Source organism: Nymphaea colorata, chromosome 2 (genome assembly GCF_008831285.2).
Source record: "Nymphaea colorata isolate Beijing-Zhang1983 chromosome 2, ASM883128v2, whole genome shotgun sequence".
NCBI classification, from domain to species: domain Eukaryota; kingdom Viridiplantae; phylum Streptophyta; class Magnoliopsida; order Nymphaeales; family Nymphaeaceae; genus Nymphaea; species Nymphaea colorata.
In genome coordinates, this window is record NC_045139.1 from 2,724,990 (window position 1) to 2,744,165 (window position 19,176).

Consider the following 19,176-nt stretch of genomic DNA (forward strand, 5'->3'; position numbering starts at 1 on the left):
CTCTCAACAGAGATCACTATAACAAGATCATTAGCAAGTTAGGAATCTCAGATACAAGATTACTAAATTGAGGGTGAATATACAAAGAACTAGTAAAGCTGTACGACTAAAGCAAATCTTCTAGATGCCGCAACCTCGAACCGCTCATCTGCCTTCACTAGCTTCTCAAAGACCATGGCAAGCACGACATCACTTCTTACATGCTCTTTCACTAGCGCCTGCACTGGTTAAAGAATTCTCAAAATAAATTTGGACAGTTTTAAATAATTTTTTCTATAAATTTGCGTGCTACCGTAAAAGAAATAATTTTCATAAGTTTTTTATGCAGTTATATATGCATGAACTGTATTAGCTATATTATCAAATCTAGCTACAAAAAACTATTATTAAATATTTTTATCAGATCGACGATGGTAAGCTCGTTTACGTTTAAAGCCACTTTTATTGTTTGACTGTCATGTGCATTCCATTTTCAATGGCTTGTGTGCGTTTTTCAAATGCTTTTGTAATCAGATTAGGACTCAGACAAGAATTCTGTATTTCTAGAATCTAATTACCGGGACTGAGATTGAATTATGAAACTTTATGTCGAAGTCTAAAATCATTTTCTTGATTTACCAGATTCAACTAAACCGTTTCAAAATTAAATCAGGAACGATATACGATCTTGTAGATATTGTTCTTCTGTAGATATTTCCAGGCGGATTTTGGTCATCCAGTCTAATACAGTAATGAAGCTTTTTTTTAAACAAAAAAAATGTTTAAATATTAATATTCAGTAAGAATCTTGAAACAAGCTGTTAATTAATCTCTTTTTCGTTTATAAATTAAATCTAATATATACTACAGAAACATTTTTTTTTAATGTGTATTCTTACCCCATTAGGCATGCATGGAGATCGCATTCGTACGATTAGTTTACCAAAATGGTCCTGATGTTCTTCAGAAAAACAGAAAATTATAGGCCGATTTTCAAACTAGAAACACATAAAAAAAGGAATAAGAAAAAAACCACAGTTTTATGGAATTGGCCTCGCTTTCCATGAGATCTTGTCGAGAAAATTTTTTTGAAGTTAAATGGGTACTTATATTAAAAGATCTTAATGTAAAAATGAAAGAAAATTGAGAAGCTGATACGAGCAACTGTTCACATCCTATACGTGTCTCCGCCACAGGGACAAACCTTCCCTTTATGTATTGCACCGTGATAGTAATCCAACTTAGTACGAGAGTTGGTTCACACAATTGGCAATCTCGCTTGGTTGAAAAGCTAGTGGCGTGAAGCTACCGTGTGCTGAATGATGACTGAACGCCTCTAAGTGAGACTCCAAGCTAAGAAGCGGTGTTCCCTCCTGCCACCGGTTTGCTGACCCGCAGTAGGGGCCTTGTGCTCCCCAAGGGCTTGTGCCGTTGGTGATTTCTCACACGGGCAGATGAGCCCTATGAGTATCCTTGAAGTGCAAGTTCTATTGGATGGTGGGTTGAATACTTTGCAGACGACTTAAATATGCGATGATGAGGTATTGTAAGTGTCTTCATCCAAAACTCAGGCACGCTCCCCTTCCAGCCTTTGTCAAATCTTTCTTGATAGCATTTAGTGTAATCAGATCTGAACATTGACGGCATCCTGTTTATTATTTGGAATTGAAATGCAATTAGCATAACTTGGTCGGATCTTTGCCAGATCCAAGTCAGGTATCAGGCGGAGATATTTGAGTGGCGAGCATGAATTCGATTGAATGGTCGAAAATTTTAAATCAGAAGTAGGATCTGCACAGTCCATTTATACACCTGCTTACGGGTAGGTGAAACCGTGCACCCGTAGAGCTTGGCTGAGACGACAAGCCGCTGGCTATCTGTGGAAAAACAGTTCGTTCATCTACCTGTTCTGAAGAATTTTAGCTCATCATTCTTCTGAGCAAGAAATCCAAACCCCTTCTTCTGTAAAGCCGACCACTTTGTTTTCGCCAACTCGGTGCCCTCGTAGATAAGGAAAGCGAAATCCTGGTGGGGGAAGTGGGGCAGATGCTTTTCTAAGGCCTGAGACGACAAGCCACTGGCTATCTGTGGAAAAACAGTTCGTTCATCTACCTGTTCTGAAGAACTTTAGCTCATCATTCTTCTAAACAACTGAGGATCGAATTATCTTTGACATTAAATAATTAAAGCGCATCCCCAATCAATTGGCAACAATCGGCCTTATCTTTTTCCATCAAATGGCACCCGACAGGCTCTGAAAGACAGCTTGGAGATGGCAGTTGATGGCCACTAGTATTGCTTTTCCCCAACAGCTTTAGTACTCAGGTCAGCCTTGTTGGCTCCATTAAATACGCTCATCTTTCTCCCTACCGTTCAGTGAACGAGAAATAATTGTGATATTTAAAAAATATACATATAGTGATATATCTGGCTATGACACAAATAAAATAACTGAGATGGGACAGTATCCAAGACCAAGGCATTTAAAAATGGACTTCAAGTTTTGGCTTTTAGATCTTATTTAATTGCACAAACTTTCGTGCAATTGCATCGCTCTCCGTGTCCAACTTTCGATCAATGGGAAGGATTTGTTTCACCGCGGCCAGTGAGGCCAGAATCAGAAGATCCTTAAACAGCCAAAAAAATGCCATCCCAAATGTTAAAAACACAGGCAGTTTCCCAGCCATATCAAATCCAAAGTAACATGTGGTTCTAATTGTACCCAACATGTGTTATTGACCTTACTGCTTTTTTCATTCATAGTTTATTAATAGACTTATGTGTTTTGTATCAATTGCTCTTTAAGTTGGAGAATTCCGTTCATCGTTATAATTCATTCACTTTTGCATCTTAAGTCCACATACATCACGAAACATGCTTATTATTGGATTCATCTCCATCGCCGGTTCATTTGGTTAAGTTCATGGCTCAAAGAATTCATGTTGAATATAGACATTCTGAATTTTTTTAAACAAACTTTTAAATGTTTTACTGAAACATTGATCTAGGGAAGCAGATACCAATGAATAATCTATCTGTATGGTCAGCTTTGAATTAAACGATGTTTATCATCTATCGTATTTGATAAAGGAGTCTTAAGAGTTGATCAGACTTTAGTTGTCAAAGGGCATCCAAGAATTGTGTTTTAGGTATTGTTGCGTCAATTTATTGTGCTACAAAAGAACAAGTATTGATATGCAAGTTAAAGGATAGTAGAAAGGGAATTTCATATGGTAGAACAAAATATTACTTGTCACTCCAAAATTCGTGAAACCTACTTTCCCTTTGTCCTTTTTTTTTTCTTTTCTGTGACTTTTCTTGGAGATTTGATTACATGTTACAATAGGTTCATGAAATGGAAGGAAAGATGTCAACACACCGATTGCTTAAGAAAATGAGTAATTGTATGACACCGACTAAGTTGGGTATAGGCTGGACCTAGTTGAACCCAAGTCCAACTTAATCAGAATGCAGAATGCAAGATTTGAAGAGCTGGTGTAACCCCAGTAACACAATAGAGTAGCTCAGCTTTTTAAAGGAGTTGAGGTCGCTGGGTGAGAAGGAGACGAGCTTCCTCTTGTATGACTGTCCAAGCTGCACGAACATGGCGCTCCTCCGTCAAGGTCGCGCCTATCGCAAATCGAAGCATGTAAACACCGGCAGCAACAGTATGAGTTATGTAAAGCTTCCCAGTAGAGTTAACTGCCTCCAGCAGCTTGCGGTTCAGCATCGATTGATCGTGCTCACCGTTTGCCCCGAGCCTGAAACACACCATCGCAAATCTTCTAGGTGCTGCGACCTCGAACCGCGCATCTGCCATCACCAGCTTCTCAAAGACCATGGCAAGCATGACATCACTTCGTATATGCTCTCTGAGTTTGTCCACGCCATAGGCCCTGAGTACAAGCCACAGCTTGATGGATCGGAATCGCCGGCTCAGAGCTATTTGCCAGTCTTTATAGTCGATAACCTTCTTGCACTCAGTTGCAGAATTCCTGAGGTACTCAGGATTGGTGGACAATGCACTCACAAATGTAGTAGTGTCTTTTATCCAAAGGCAACAGCAGTCCATGTTGGTAAGAAACCATTTGTGAAGGTTCATACTGACGGAGCTTGCGTGCTCCACCCCGTCTAAGTGGTGCCTGAACTCGGGGCATATGAGAGCACTTCCAGCATAAGCAGCGTCTACATGGAGCCACGCTCCATATCGTTTAGCTACGAGGCCAAGGTCCTCCAACGGATCCACAGCACCAACACCAGTAGTGCCAATTGTGGCACACAGGTAGAAAGGGATCAAGCCTTTTGCTATATCATCAGCCATGGCTGCCTGAACTGCAAGCGGCTGTAGCCTATATCCGGTGGCAGTGGATGTGGGTAGCGACCTAAAATTTTGAGGACTGATTCCAACAATCCTAGCACCCTTTTCTAAGGTGGAGTGTGTTTGGTCAGAGCCATAAACCACAAGCTTGGTGATGTTATCGAACCCAACTTTGCTTAGGACTTTATCCCTAGCAGCGACCAGGGTGCAGACAATTGCTTCGCAAGTGCTTCCATGGAGCACCCCGCCTCCTCCATGGCTGGCATTGTTAGTAGGAAACATGAATGCAGGTGGGAGTTTAAGCATTTGAGCCATCCAGTCCATGACGATGGCCTCGAGCTCGGTCGCAGCAGGAGACGAGACCCAATTAAAACAGACAATGTTGAAGCCACCGCAAAGCATCTCTCCTAGGAACCCAGCTGTGCTAGCATTGGTTTGGAAGTAGGCAAAGAAATTGGGGCTCTGCCAGTGTGTTAGGCCAGGGATGATACTGTTGTTGACATCGAGAAGAATTTTCTCAATGGACTCTGGAGAAGTCGGAAAGGTTTCCGGCAATTGCCTTCGCAGATAACCAGGTTCGACGGGGCTGAGCACTGGGTACTCCTCAATGTGCTTATAATAGTCGGCTATGAAATCGACGACTCGATGGGCTTGTTGGCAGAATTCCTGAGAGTCCAGTAGTCTAGCACTTTCTTTGGCGTCAATACTGGTGGGGGTGGCCATGTATGTAGAGTAAAAAAGAGAAAAAAGTTCAGGGAAGCTGCAGAGAAGGTGGCAATGGTTGCTTCTTCTTACTGGAAGCTAGAGCGGATTAAGAAGGATGGTGGTGGTGTAGTGAGGCGCTTCGGCGGAGGGAGAAATTGTTGGCATGCAAAGAGGAAAGGAGAAAAGCACAGGAGCAGAGGATATGAATTCTATTAACAGCAGTAAGAGCTTGTGTTATACAATGGGTAATGGTACCCTTATATAGAAGAAAAGGAATCAAGAGTCGGACCACTAAAAAACACAGTTGACTTCGCATCTTTTCGTTTGAGGAGGAGTTTAGTTGGCGGCGGTTTTTAACGTGTGCATGCTTTCCTTTTAATTAACTCGGCCTCATGACATATATAATTTATGTTTTTTACTTAATTTTTTCATTCCTTTCTCACGCTATTTCTTTTAAATGATCTTTTCTTAAATTTTTGTTCAGTGGGAAGCGCAAGCTTCTTGACGCCGTCGCTGCCGGTCCTGTCTTCCTCAACTCATGCAGAAATCCTCTTTCCTGACCAATCGAATTGGAATCAGATATATATTTTAATTATATTCATTTTTTTACACTCAAACATTTGGATAATATGACCGAAGAAAAGTTATATCCAAATCTAAATCCACAAATTAGGTCTTAGAATCTGAATCTGTTTGGAATTTGATTTTTATTTTTACATCTGAATCCAAACTGAAATTTTGAGCCGAATGTATAGCTGATTTTTCATAATGTAAAGTGTTGGATATGAAATGTTTGTGTAAAATAAATTTGAGATGTCATTTATTAAATCCAAATCTGAAACGATTTCTTAATGGAATAGACTTTTGGATTAGATTGCAGACCATAAATCCCATATTGAAGTGATAGAATGGCTGTGCCGTTAGCTAGGAGAAAAAAGAAAGGAAAATAAGATTAACATAAGCCCAACAAAAAGTTGAACTTGAAAAAGAGATTACATCTAAAAATCTGCTCTTAATTATTGTAAAAAGTTTAAGGAGCCACCGTTTCCCCATATGTTACGGAAAATTAACCGAACATCATACAAAATAGAGGATGTCATGCGCTGAATTCATTCCTATAAATAATATCATTCATGGAACCCACCTAAACCTAAAGAGCCAAATTCTCCAAATGATACATCATTTCTTTTTGCTTCTCACTCTAACTAATTCATGGTTAAAACCTCCAATTGTAGATATGTTTGTGACTTCAATTTGAGACATAAACCAAGTAAGCACATAAAGATCTTGAGACACTCGATAAAACCACCACCAGGAATGGTAGTTTCCTCGCTATTAGCTAAGAAGCTCATTATTTGCGAACAAGAAATCCAAGAGAGTGCTGATGCATTAAATGATTGAAAGGCATCGCCAACTAAGGGGCTTAAATGTGTAGTAGGCTCATCATGCTGAGCAAGAAATCCAGAAGAACGCTGGAGCCATTAAATAATTGAAGGGCGTCGCCAATTAAACGTGGTGACCATTGTACTTGGCTTTTTCATCAAATGGGATCCCACAACTCTGAAAATGTTGGTCCTTTCCACGACATCTGATGCTCGTGAATGGAAGGCAAAGGTTGGGCGTTTTTCCTCAATATTTTGGGAATTTGTTCGTGGCGGCAAAGGTTTATGGTTCATCACCAATCTTAGATCCACACTTAATCTCTACTGTACCTTTTTGCAGTGGAAAAAAAAAACGTCTGATTGAAGATCAGAAATGGTTCTCAGATATAAGAATTTTAGATCAGAAGCAATCATACACCCCCTAAATGTTCGAACGGATGATAGGTGGGGAAATGGCGTCGACGTTCTTCTGATTCTTGCTCCGAAGCATGCAGAAGCTTTCAAGAAGATGCGCCCATTAGAAAGAACTTACAAAACAAAGGCTTGACTTGATCTGCTTTTCAATTCTTTCTTTCCCTTCTGTATACATTTTTGGCTTCAAATCTTCAACGGTTTGTTCCCTTGTTCTCCACCCATATAAATGATAAGAGCGTCAGGTCTCCTGATTAAGCCAGCTATGAACAGTACCCAAATTGTACATCCAGATAGATTAAGCTCAAAATTAAGTTTAAACCGCCTGAAAAGCAAGGCCAATCTATCGTATTGTAACTTGGTCCCTCAATTGACAGTATTCAAGTAGCAATAGTAAACATTTGATTGTAGTTACATATAACTGCAAACGGGTATTAGCACAATCTTCTTTTTTGAAGAAAATATTTGATGTCCTAGTGGTTCAGAATTCCCCAGTTGAAACTCATACCTTGAAAAGATTTATGAACCTATAAGAAACAAAAGTTTTTTTAATGTTTAAATATTAATATTTATTAAGATTAATCTTAAAATAAACTGTTAAATGATCTCTTTTTGCCTTATAAAATCTGATATATACTAAAGAAAACATGTTTTTTTATGTGCATTCTTACCGTATCAGGCATGGAGATCGCATCCACACGATTAGTTTACCAAAATATTTCAATGAGTACCAAAAAACAGAAAACCATAGGCCGGTTGGGACCTACAAACACTTTTTCTCTTTTTTAAATAAAGAATAACACTACATTTTTATGGAATCGGCCTTGTTATTTTTGACAAGAATGACAGTCTATTTAATATTGATATTCTGTCCATAAGTCAACAGTAGTTAACCTCAGGAACTGTGTTGCAAAAATTTGTAAAGAGGCACAGGTAGCAACCACGACCACGCCCTTAATTTTTAACTGTTTTGATAGTACCTTTTTCTTTACTTCTGCTACTCAATTTTTACTTTTATTGCTTTCTCTCGATAATGGAAACATATATTCAACACCATAAAAATTGCTAACAAAATAGTGGCTGAAAGTTTAAGTTCTCAGAAAACTGAGTTGAAAGCAAAAGAGGCCAATGAGTTCAACTAAAGTATGGAAGGAAATCAGCTGGGAAAGAGGTACTTTGATGAGCTACGGCTATCAAGTGTAGGAATGGAAGATTCAAACCACACAAACTTGTCCATACCAAGATTCTTTACTGCACATCCAAAACAAACAACGGAAGAATAAAAACTGCAATATTTTGACAAAGCACACAGACACATTCAGATATGGTGATGTTCCTGCTCCCCGAATACTGAATAATTATATATTACAAGAATGAAGGTGAATTACACGTAGAAACCCTTTAATTCAAACACTGATTGTGGCTTTTCTTCGAACCACTACAGTAGGGATTTGCGCCTGAATTTTAAGCTACCTACCTTTTCTTTAGGGAATCAGTAAATGGTAAGAACAGAGATTAGATGCTTACTCATTGTGTTGTTTATATAATATAATTTCTTAGAATTTTGAACCAAGGGAGGTATATTGCATTATCCCACCCTAATATATATCAATCATCCATAACTTTAGTATTTCACTGTAAAAAGCGTAAGCACAGGCACTGCACATCACTTAGCGGGCCAAGATGCCTGGCGATAAAGTGGTTTAAAATGCCCACGCCATTGCCGGAGCGTGCCATATGTAACCCTAATATTTAACATTTAATTGTCCTCATCTTCATGGACAATGTATCATATATATAATATATAATATGCAATGTTTCATACGTCTCACCAGTTTCAGATCATACTACTGCATTCTCTGTGTGATCTGTATATTGAGAAACTATAAAAATGGAAAAAATAATACTTAAACAATGTTTGACCTTGAAAAGTTTGTCAAGAAAAGCTGCTTCCGCTAAAATTTAAACTGTCACATGGACGTGGCTAAAGAGGCCACGTACCCGTGTCGACTCGCCGACACAGCGATTCTGACACGGGACTCGGCTAGGACACGGCAAAAAATAAAAATTAAAAATTTAATGTTTTTTTTTCATTTTATCAATTTTTTGTGATGCATCCAATTATTTCCATGAACAATCCTTTTCAGGATATTCAGTAATTTTGTGATAAAAACACATTTTTTCACTAGATTGTAAGAGTGAACTATTAATTTAATGTTTTTTTTTAATCTTATCATTTTTAGAATATTTAATGTAACTGTGTCCGCATATCCGAAAATTTTGAAAATTGCCGTATCTGCACCCGTATCCCCCTATCCGCACCCGTATCGCATCCGCACCCGTGTGACATAATTAAACAAGAATAAAAAGACAAGAAATGATAAAGGAAAGTCACTACATATTTTCAGTGTATTCGGCATAAAAGTTGCTGAGCATTCTTGTACTACTCCATGACCAATTGATATACCATTGGCTTTTGAACTTCTGGTAGAGGATGTGCACCATAGGTATCATCCTCTGCAATTGAGTAAACCCAGCTTGTAGCTGAGTCCAGGACTTAGCTATAGGCTCTCAGCCAGTCAACAGCCAACTGTTCCCTGCTCTTTAATAATCCAATCAACTGATAAAAATTTTCCTACATGCAGACAATACAAAATGTCTAGCTCAAGCAGCCCAATAAACTTGATCTTTTATGAACAATATTGTTTGTTAAGGATCAAGGTCCATAATTTCCAATGACAGCAAGAACTACCACGAACCCACAAAATGTTAACCATTTTCACCATGCTCCCATAAGAAATTCAGCTTTTCTGGGAATTTTGGATAAATTGAAATGCTAAATGTTAGATGAAATAGAACAATTAAAAAACTGCATGATCTGAAGATTCCTCATGGACTTTAGAAAACAAACATGAAGAGACCAAAGAAATTCGAAGAGACTAAAGATGTTCCAAAGTTGAACTTTTGCAACTACATGAAGCTTGAGGCAATTTATGGTCAACAAACTGGAACTCCATTTTTCTGGAAATTTTGTTCTAAACAAAAAAGGGAGATACATGTTCAATTGAAGTCAGGTCCTTCGTCAAAGGTTAACTTGTAAACCCGATCTTCCAAAAACTGTCTAGGAAATGTAATGAGGATTTTATTTCCCTCTCATGCTTCACAAGGGTACTTATGAAACACGGAGAAACAGAGGCAAAATGAAAATCCATTGAATGCAAAAACTGAGACCATCACCAGAAACAAAATTTCAAATTTGAAAAAAAGAAAGTGCTTATGATCATAATATGTTTTGGTCCTATCCACTTAACAGACCAACACAGGAACAACATAAAAGCAACCATATACAGCTCTTACATGTAACATCTGTAAAAAAAATCTAGCAAAAGTAAGCCATACTAAGCTTGTCTTTAGCTAAATATAACAATTGTACGAGGGATGACATACTCACCAATTCTGGTTGGGGTAGTTTATACTAGTCTGTCAACCGTTCTCCAAGTAGATGAAATCTTTGGCAACAATGAAATAGTGAATATCAGAAAACCAGATAGAAGCAACAATGAAAACATAGATATCAACAAGGAACTTATATAAGTGTTGATAAAAGCATCCAAACGGTATTCTACATAAAACTACAATAACGTGTTCCATGTAAAGACCCAACATCAAAGCATATAAGTTAAATACATAGCCAACTAATGCATTACAGTATGCATAGAAGCCGCTACATACTTAGTGAGTCAGATACAGATCCACCACAACAGAAACAAAATTAACAAAGTCACAATGAATACCACAGGAACAGATTTCAAACTGGTAATTGACTGTCCAGCTGTCTTCATGTCAACCTTCAACTAATTATCTTTTTCTTCAAGTGTGTTGACACACATGTCATCCAAAATTTGTTGATTGTATTTTTTCAGGTAGGTGTTCAAATGTGTTTTTGCTTCCATAAGTGTGTTGAATGACCTATATACTGCTCCTGGATATCGATTGACTTGTGGGTGACATTCTTCCCAACAGTTAAATATGCCCCTTGAACGACCCTCGAACACGACATAATACTTACGTCGGGGCTTCATCCTTGATTACCTATGAACATAAACATAAACATCACATTTTAACAGACATTAAGGTGTAATGAGCTTAGATTGTACTTACAATATGGGTGAACAATTCGCCTACGTCGATAAAGGTATCTAAAAAATATGATGACGAAGACAAACACCACTTTCATCATAGCATGTTCTCTTTCCTCATTTTCTCTTTCCTCATCTGACAACGTGACTGCAACACTGGGTAGCACAGAGAAAAGGTTTTAACATAACAAATCATACCATTTATAAACAAAACATTCTAATATGCAAAGGCGAAAGGAACTAACTGTCATAAAACAAACATATATGTATGAAATATAAAGCAACTTAAGTAACATGTTTTGAATTGTACAGAAGTTAGAACCAACAAAGCATTGAATTATAAACATATCTGAAACATATAGTACTTACTATTGATGATTGATATTTTCAAGCAACCAAGGCACACGTTCATCGGGCTGAAGGTTGAGGAAGGTGAGCGGCTTGTCTCCATGTGCCATTAGTGTCAGGGCTCTTATGTGCAAGCTCCTATCAATCTCTCCCGAGTCGAGCATTTCATACAATATGATTACACATTTGTTGATCGTTTGTGCTTTAGATGTGTTTGCCATTGTTCGAAAACTATCGGCTATGTCATGCAATAGCATTTGATAGTCTTCATCAATTGTACTTAATCTTGCTCTTTTGTTGGATGACTTGGTGGTCCTATTTTCTGATGCAGTAGGTTCTGGATCTTGTTGACCGTGTGCTGATGATGGTATAGTAGAATTATTGTTCAACATTTGTGTGAAGGATACATTTTCATCAACATTCAGCCCAAAATCATTGGTATGGGTTATAGGGGTCGTAGGTACAGGATTAGTCTCACAGTCTTCAAACACCACTTTCATCATAGCATTTTCTCTTTCCTCATCTGACAACGTGACTGCAACACTGGGTAGCATAGAAAAAAGGTTTTAACATAACAAATCATACCATTTATAAACAAAACATTCTAATATGGAAAGGCGAAAGGAATTAATTGTCATAAAACAAACATATATGTATGAAATATAAAGAAACTTAAGTAGCATGTTTTGAATTGTATAGAAGTTGGAACCAACACAGCATTGAATTTATAAAGATATTTGAAACATATAGTACTTACTATTGATGATTGATATTTTGAAGCAACCAAGGCACCCGTTCATCGGGCTTAAGGTTGAGGAAGGTGAGCGGCTTATTTCCATGCTCCATTAGTGTTAGGGCTCTTATGTGCAAGCTCCTATCAATCTCTCTCGAGTTGAGCATTTCACGCAATATGAGTGCACATTTGTTGTTTGTTTGTGCTCTAGATGTGTTTGTCATTGTTCGAAAACTATCGGCTATGTCATGCAATAGCATTCGATAGTCCTCATCAATTGTACTTAATCTTGCTCTTTTGTTGGATGATTTGGTGGTCCTACTTTCTGATGCAGTAGGTTGTGAATTTTGTTGACTGTGTGCTGGTGATGGTATAATAGAATTATTGTTCAACATTTGTGTGAATGATACATTTTCATCAACATTCAGCCCAAAATCATTGGTATGGGTTATAGGGGTCTCAGGTACAGGATCAGCCTCAGAGTCTTCAGTCATCATGTGTGGAGTACAATTATAACTGCCACGACCTGTGGCAGTTGACTCGCCATACACTTCATGTAACTCCTCATAGTGTTTCCAGTTTTGTCCTCCTTTGAATTTGCGCCTGTCTGGGAATTTCTGCAATTTGGTTCTTAGTCACATATGTTGGATCTAGTAATTGACATGATGATCAGCAATCTTCAACTAAATGTTCTCATACTTACCTGAATGTAGACGGCCCAAACTTCATTATCAACATCTACACACTTGTTTGTTGGGTCCCAACCAAACCCGCTTGTTGCCAAAATTTGCTTGCATATATTGTAGTCGGCTTTTGTGCTCTTCAACTTGTTCTTAATTTTTTCTGTTGTGAATTCTTGCCCAAACTTTTCCATCATCTTTTGTCCAATTGCCTTATAAGCTTTTCCCTTTAAATTGCCGCCTGACTTCATGCTAGGTAGTCGTGATTGCTGAACTAGAAGATGTATAAGATATTCTAGTTGAGCATCACTCCATATGAGACTGTCATTTCTTGAGTTGCTTGAACATTCCATAACTACTACAATACAATTTCAAGAAGATAGTATGCATGAATAGTAAGTAGATACAAGAATTTGGCTAAAAGTCATACACCATAAAACAACTGTTCATACATATGTGCTTTATCTTATAAAGTAAACAAACTTCTAAATCACTGTAAGTGCTTTCTCTTAACTATTGATAGTAAAATAGTTTGCGATAGACGAAATATATTAGGTAGAGCAATCAACTGCATTCTCTTAACTATTGAATCAACTTTTTGCCTCCTTCGCATTGTGGATCCAAAATATCCAAATTCTAGTAAAATTTAACAATGCAAATAGAAAAACAGTACAGCTAGAGAGAGACGAATATACTTTAATCTCAATCTTAATTGATAATTTTTACAAACAATGAGATCGTTGGATGACAAAGCATGAAACCCACAAAGCAGCCACGCCACCACCACAATAAGCCAGTCTACAAAATCAAATCAGCGTTTTCATATTCATAAAATAGACACCATAAAACGTGTACATTCGCTTATGAATTGTAACTGCTCAACCTCAACAATTAGAATCCTCTTGAGCTCTAAGAGTTCCTGCTCATAAAGGAGGCGATGACATCCATTATGAGTTCGTAATAAATAATAATATCTTCTAGGTTCAAAAAGGACATCAAATGGTTTCATTCACCACATTTTCAAACAAGTTAGAAACGAAATCAGTAATCATCTGTAACCAAATCTGATACTTTCTTAATATCTCCCAGCATCCATATGACCTCCGGATTAAGTAAAACATAATCTACTGAACGTGAAACTTCAAAAATCCCTGAGCGCAGACTATTCAATTATCCTACACGCACAATTTCATGAAAGAACGAGCCAAACAGAAGGCCCAAAATCTAGGTACATAGTAGACACAAATGGCTTTCGTAGGATTAATGGGAAAGTTCATGCTCTCTTTCTGCTGTGCGAATCCAACTTATGTTAGACAAAATAAATAAAATCCTATAAATCGACCTACTATCTGCTGTGCCAAATGGAGAGAAGATGATAAACGGCGACTGGGAAAAGGGCGAAAAAACAGGACGCCCTTACCTCTACGAGAAGCTGCTGCTGGGCTGCACCGAAAGCTACGGTTGGGCTGCTGCTGGCCTGAAAATGATAAACAGCAATGGAAAAAGGGCAAGAAAGAGGAGTAGGGCTGCGATCAGGGAAAAGGCAAAGAGGAAACAGAGAGAGAGAGAGAGAGAGAGAGAGGGAGAGAGAGAGAGAAGCAGCCTGCGCCTAACCTCGGAAGAGTCCCTGGCTGCGGAGGGGAGGAGGAGGCTGAGGAGCTTGGGAGACAGGGCCTAAGGGGCAGTTTTTGATTTGTTCCGGAAATTTCTTTCCACACTCGAGGGACAAGTATTTTCCCGAAAAGGACAAGTATTTTCCCGAAAAGGCAAAACCCAATTTCACCGACATAACGAAACCCAAATGACATCAAAAAAAGGTTTCTTAGTTTCCCATGATCAACAACTCATCAAGAAATATAGTAAATAATCCCCAAACATCCATCAAGAAAAGGCATTGAGCAAAACCCCAGAAAACATCAAAAGAATAAAAGTTTGCATTTTGGCTTTGAATGATAGACAGGACTTCTTTCGTTTACGAAGCTCCCTGACCTACCTGCCGACGTCAGATTTGTTGAATTTCTAGGTACCCTTCAACCACCGGCCGAGCGCCCTGCCAATGCTTCAGGAGGAACTGCCGTCGTTGAAGCGTGGCCGGTGAAGCAACTATCGCCACCACTGAGGCCGCCGGCGGCTTCACTGCAGTCATGCCGTTTATCCGTGAAGATGATCCTTCTGTAAGACGCAGATAATGGGGTTTATCGTTGAGCCCGAGGGTTATGGAAACAGGGAGAGGATGCTGGGTCTAAAGTATGTTTAGTGGGCATCTGGTTTTGCATTGATGGCAAAAAATACCATCGACTATCGTAGGCTTAAACAGGTCTCTTGTCCCAAAGGAAAAGGGAAAACAAATGATCACTTACATGCTATTTTGAATGTATGTCATTCGATCGAATTAAGAACCAGAACTACTCGGATGTTAGGTCAGAATTGGAATTTACATAAAATTGAAGGTGACAAATGTGTATGACTTTCATTTACTGTGGGGATGTGATGCGTCCGCTTGACTTTAAAAACATATACTTCTTTGCATGAAGTCAGCTTTATATGCTGAAAAACTCAAAACAATCGATCATAATGAGACAAAAAAATTGAGTTACACTTCTCTTTTCGCGTTTTGATGCCTTTAGCTTTATTTATATCGTTAGAGAAGCAGCAAAGCAATACTCTCATTCAGTTTTTCCTCTAAGAGGAGCTGCATCATGGTGTTTTTCAAATTTCAAAGATGAAAGCGCGGGAAATGAGCGGCCCTAGGATGAAATTGGCAAAATAAAAGGACGAACTTGCTCTAAGTAGGTTTTGCTATGTTGTGTTGATGATGACTCATAAGTTGGCGTGTTTGAATTGTCAACCAAATCACATCTCAATGCTTTAATGGACATATCTCTCGTCGGAATAAATGATTATGGGCTCGTTTGATGGCTGAAAAATGAAAAGGAATGAAGTTTGAATTGGTGAATGGGAAATAAAATTTCATTTCTTCAAAACTTGTCTTTGGTAAGTTGGATTTATATTTCTGAACAAATTTATGGTTTGATGGATTTATATTTCTGAAAACAAATTTATGGTTTGATGAAAAAATGTTGGAATCGGTGGAAACGAAGGGGAAAGAAGAAGAACGAAGGGAAAAGAGGAAGAAAGATGAAAAAGGGAAGGAGGGAAGAAGAAGGGAGGCAGAGGAAAAAGGGAAGGATGGAGGAGGAAGAAGAAGATGCGGCTGGAAGAGGAGGAGGCGGAGCGGCCGCTGGAGAAGATGAAACCGACGATGCCCTTTCCCCTTCATTCTTCCTCTTTCCCCTTCGTTCTTCCTCTTTCCCTTTTTGCTGCTAGACGCTGCGCTGGTGAGGAGATGCCCAATCAAGCCGCTAGTGATAACGTTATGCAGGAGGGCATGAGGAGAGGAAGATGATGATGGTGCTGAGCGTGAGAAAAAGAAGATGAGCGACGTGTTTGATAGCATGGGTGGAAAGATGTTTCCGGAAATATATTCCCGAATTCTCGGGAAATGGTCGATTTTTTTTTCCATGTTTGATAACATGGAAAAATTTTAAAAATTTGAAATAAATGTCATGTTGAACAGTATATTTCCTGTGAAGCAAACGCTCCCTATATAGGAGTTACTACTGAAATGTAGTACGACCATATTCAACACATGAGAAAGAAAATAGGTGAAGGCTGATGCCTTCCAAAATCCATGGATGTAACACTTAAAAAAGTTAGTTTTGTATATGGAATCTTCAATGACTTGGGTTTATTAAATATATAATTGTCTTAGTTTTTAATAAAACTAAAATTATTATGGGGTAAGTTGAGATCCAAGCTCGAGTTCAAAAATGGGTCAAATTGTGTGTGCTTGAAAAAGATGTGGATTGTAATACCAAAAGAAAATGTAGTAATACCATATTAATGAGATGATTGTGTGTAACTGTTTTTTTTTTATTAAAACCAATAAAACTATTGGGTCTAATTGTTACCAAGAACGCAGCGACAGGATGTGAAAGAACGAGATATTGGATGTACTGCAAAACTGAGGAGTAAGAGCTATCACTTCAATTATTATACACCGCTATCGACTAGACACTGCTATGGAGGGCATTGGTATGCTTGGGGCCTAAGAGGAACCGATGCTCGCCCGCGAACAGTGGATGCAAGCTACGGCCAATCCCTGCTTGGACGACAACTGCACAGACATGGAGGCGACTACTACTCGGGTCCCTGCGGCTTCCCATGATACCATTCCTTGCCCCTACCACTGAAGGGGCCATTTCTGGCCACCAACACCGAGTCTGTTTCTGGTCGGCTTTCTAAGTTTGTGGATCTATGAAACTTCTTTCTTGGAACACTCGTGGCCTAATTGGGCATTCTGCGCAACAGGACCTTTTTTCTATTGTTAGTGATCAGGGTGTTGATGTTTTGGTTCTTCTTGATGCTTACATGTTTCTGGGCCCTTCGACCGCTGGAAGTCTAGCTATAAGCATTTTGCTGTTGCTTCTAATATCGAGATGCTTGGCATTGGATGAGATGCCCTCCAAATGAAGGTGGAGTACTGTAGCTTACTGAAGGGAAAGATCTCCAAAAAGCTGGCTGGATGAAAAGGAAGGCTTTTATCATATTTTGGTAGAATGTATTTAATAAAACGCGTTATCAACCAGATTATTGGATATTGGTTGATGTGCTTCTTGCCTAATACAGTTATTTGCTCCCTAGAGGCTGAATGCAGTAAATTCTTCTGTGAGATGCAGAAAATCATAGAAGAATTCATCCCATCAGTTGGAAAACTCTCTAGGCCAGAAGAGGAAGGTGGTGTTGATGGCAAAACTTTGGGGGATATGAACAGATGGACAGCATACTTAGCAATGACGGGGAGAGACCTCACTAATGATAAGATACAGAGAAGTGAAATCAGCATGGAAAATTGCCGTCATATGTCTAGATCTTCCGAAGAAACTTGAGCGCATGCATGCTTTCCCGCGATATAAATACGTTTGCTCTAGTTAGAAAAAGATTGCAAATAAATGCAGCGCCTTTTGAACAAAAGCGGACTGTGAGAGGTTCGTTTATATGGTGATGGGGGGAAAAGTTTAAATGTCATTGGGCAAGAAGATGTTGACAGATATCCTTCTTGCTAACTATATGATACTTCTGGAAGGAAGGCACACCAAATTCATGATCAAGAGGATGGGACAGGCAGGAAAATAGGCAAAGGATTTGCACAGATGTTAAAACATTTGTTAGTTCGGACTTCTGCCAAATGGTCTATGAAGGTCAAAAATGATTTGGTTATTTTGGTAGCAAACAAGGATACGACCTGATCCTGGCCTTCGGTTGGAAGAGAATTCTGTATTGTTCAAACTTCAAACTGCCTGTTTATATCTGCAGGAAGGTCAGAAGATAGTGTTTTGCTATTAGATCAGGTGATGGAATGATCAATCATGCTGGTGTTAGCTTTTATGAGAAGGCCTGGGCTTGGACTGTAGATCACTTCTATCGAAATGTTATGAAACTCATCCCTGCCAGTCCGAGAAGCATCTGTATGGTATGTGTACCTGACTCGCAGAGGTTCCAGCTACGGAAGTCTTGAAGGCAGCATTGCAGACTGGGTCGTGAGAATTCCTTTATTTTCTCATGCAGAGATCAAATTGTTTTCAGGAATTGTAATCCAATTAGGCAAGTTGTCAGCTTACTGAGTTACAATACCCTTGTTAATTCTTTTTACATTTGGAATTCTTTACCTGACTGTTAAGATCATCATCCGGCCTAAATATTAGGCTTCTGTGAGGTTTCAGTTTTTTTACATGAATTTCTAATTCATAGACGGGAGCCCACTCTCCCACAAGGCTTGCATTGGAAATCTGTCATCCATAATGCCCTAAACTCTTTCGCTACATTCACCAACAAGCAATAGAATTAGTAATTGTTGTTCAACAATGAAGCTGATGGTCCAACATGTAAGGACGTAAGTTTTGAAGGGTATACTGAGCTTATGCACCGGCGGGGCCAGGGTTTTTTGTTAGGGGCCAAACTATATTTCTTAAAGTTTTTACTCAAGCCGAACCATATTTCTCAAAACTTTTCAAAGGACCAACCAAAAATTTTGATAAGTTATACGATGAAACTTATAAGTTAGCAATCGTTTTCTTATAAAAAATATTAAAATAACAACATAAAAGACAACCTCACCCTTTGAAGTAAGCTTGTTTCAAAAACTAATGACAACAACAAAATAACCTCGCCGCCGGCGACGGTTGACAGCAGACAGCAGATCGTTGCCGCCTAGTACAAAACCTCGCTCGGCATTTTGTTGCGCAACCCAACAGTGTTGCAGGCGAATGCAGGCAGAAAGTAGAAAGGAGGAAAGAAGCGATTTTCCGGGCGGCAGCCCTGCCTTCTTCTTCTTCGTCTACTGCAAGCAATGGGGAAGGCCGACAGCCCTCCCTCCTTCACGGCTCTCTGGGACGAAGTAAGGGGAAAGGGCACTTCTCCC

The 19,176-nt window shown here is 38.9% G+C and overlaps 2 protein-coding genes across 13 annotated transcripts; both read right to left on the reverse strand.

Moving 5' to 3' along the window:
• Positions 1 to 3,218: 3,218 nt before the first annotated feature.
• Positions 3,219 to 5,359, reverse strand: LOC116248435 (tyrosine decarboxylase-like). The gene has a single exon (XM_031621221.2). It carries the CDS (start codon positions 5,018 to 5,020, stop codon positions 3,512 to 3,514), a length of 1,509 nt encoding a protein of 502 aa, XP_031477081.1. The 5' UTR covers positions 5,021 to 5,359; the 3' UTR covers positions 3,219 to 3,511.
• A 3,814-nt stretch (positions 5,360 to 9,173) lies between these two features.
• LOC116248108 (uncharacterized protein At2g29880-like) lies at positions 9,174 to 15,035 on the reverse strand. 12 transcript variants are annotated; one of them, XM_050076152.1, is made up of 8 exons: positions 14,689 to 15,035; positions 14,116 to 14,172; positions 12,719 to 12,964; positions 12,040 to 12,632; positions 11,304 to 11,825; positions 10,957 to 11,090; positions 10,247 to 10,304; positions 9,174 to 9,430 (listed from the first exon to the last, which is right to left on the reverse strand). In XM_050076152.1, the coding sequence occupies exons 3-7, from the start codon at positions 12,944 to 12,946 to the stop codon at positions 10,279 to 10,281; spliced, it is 1,503 nt and encodes a 500-aa protein (XP_049932109.1). In that variant the 5' UTR covers positions 12,947 to 12,964; positions 14,116 to 14,172; positions 14,689 to 15,035; the 3' UTR covers positions 9,174 to 9,430; positions 10,247 to 10,278. The 12 variants fall into 12 exon arrangements, with proteins under 12 accessions (XP_049932109.1, XP_049932108.1, XP_049932105.1 ...); XM_050076151.1 differs by having other exon boundaries at positions 12,719 to 12,969; XM_050076148.1 differs by having other exon boundaries at positions 12,719 to 13,050.
• Between the last annotated feature and the right edge of the window lie 4,141 nt (positions 15,036 to 19,176).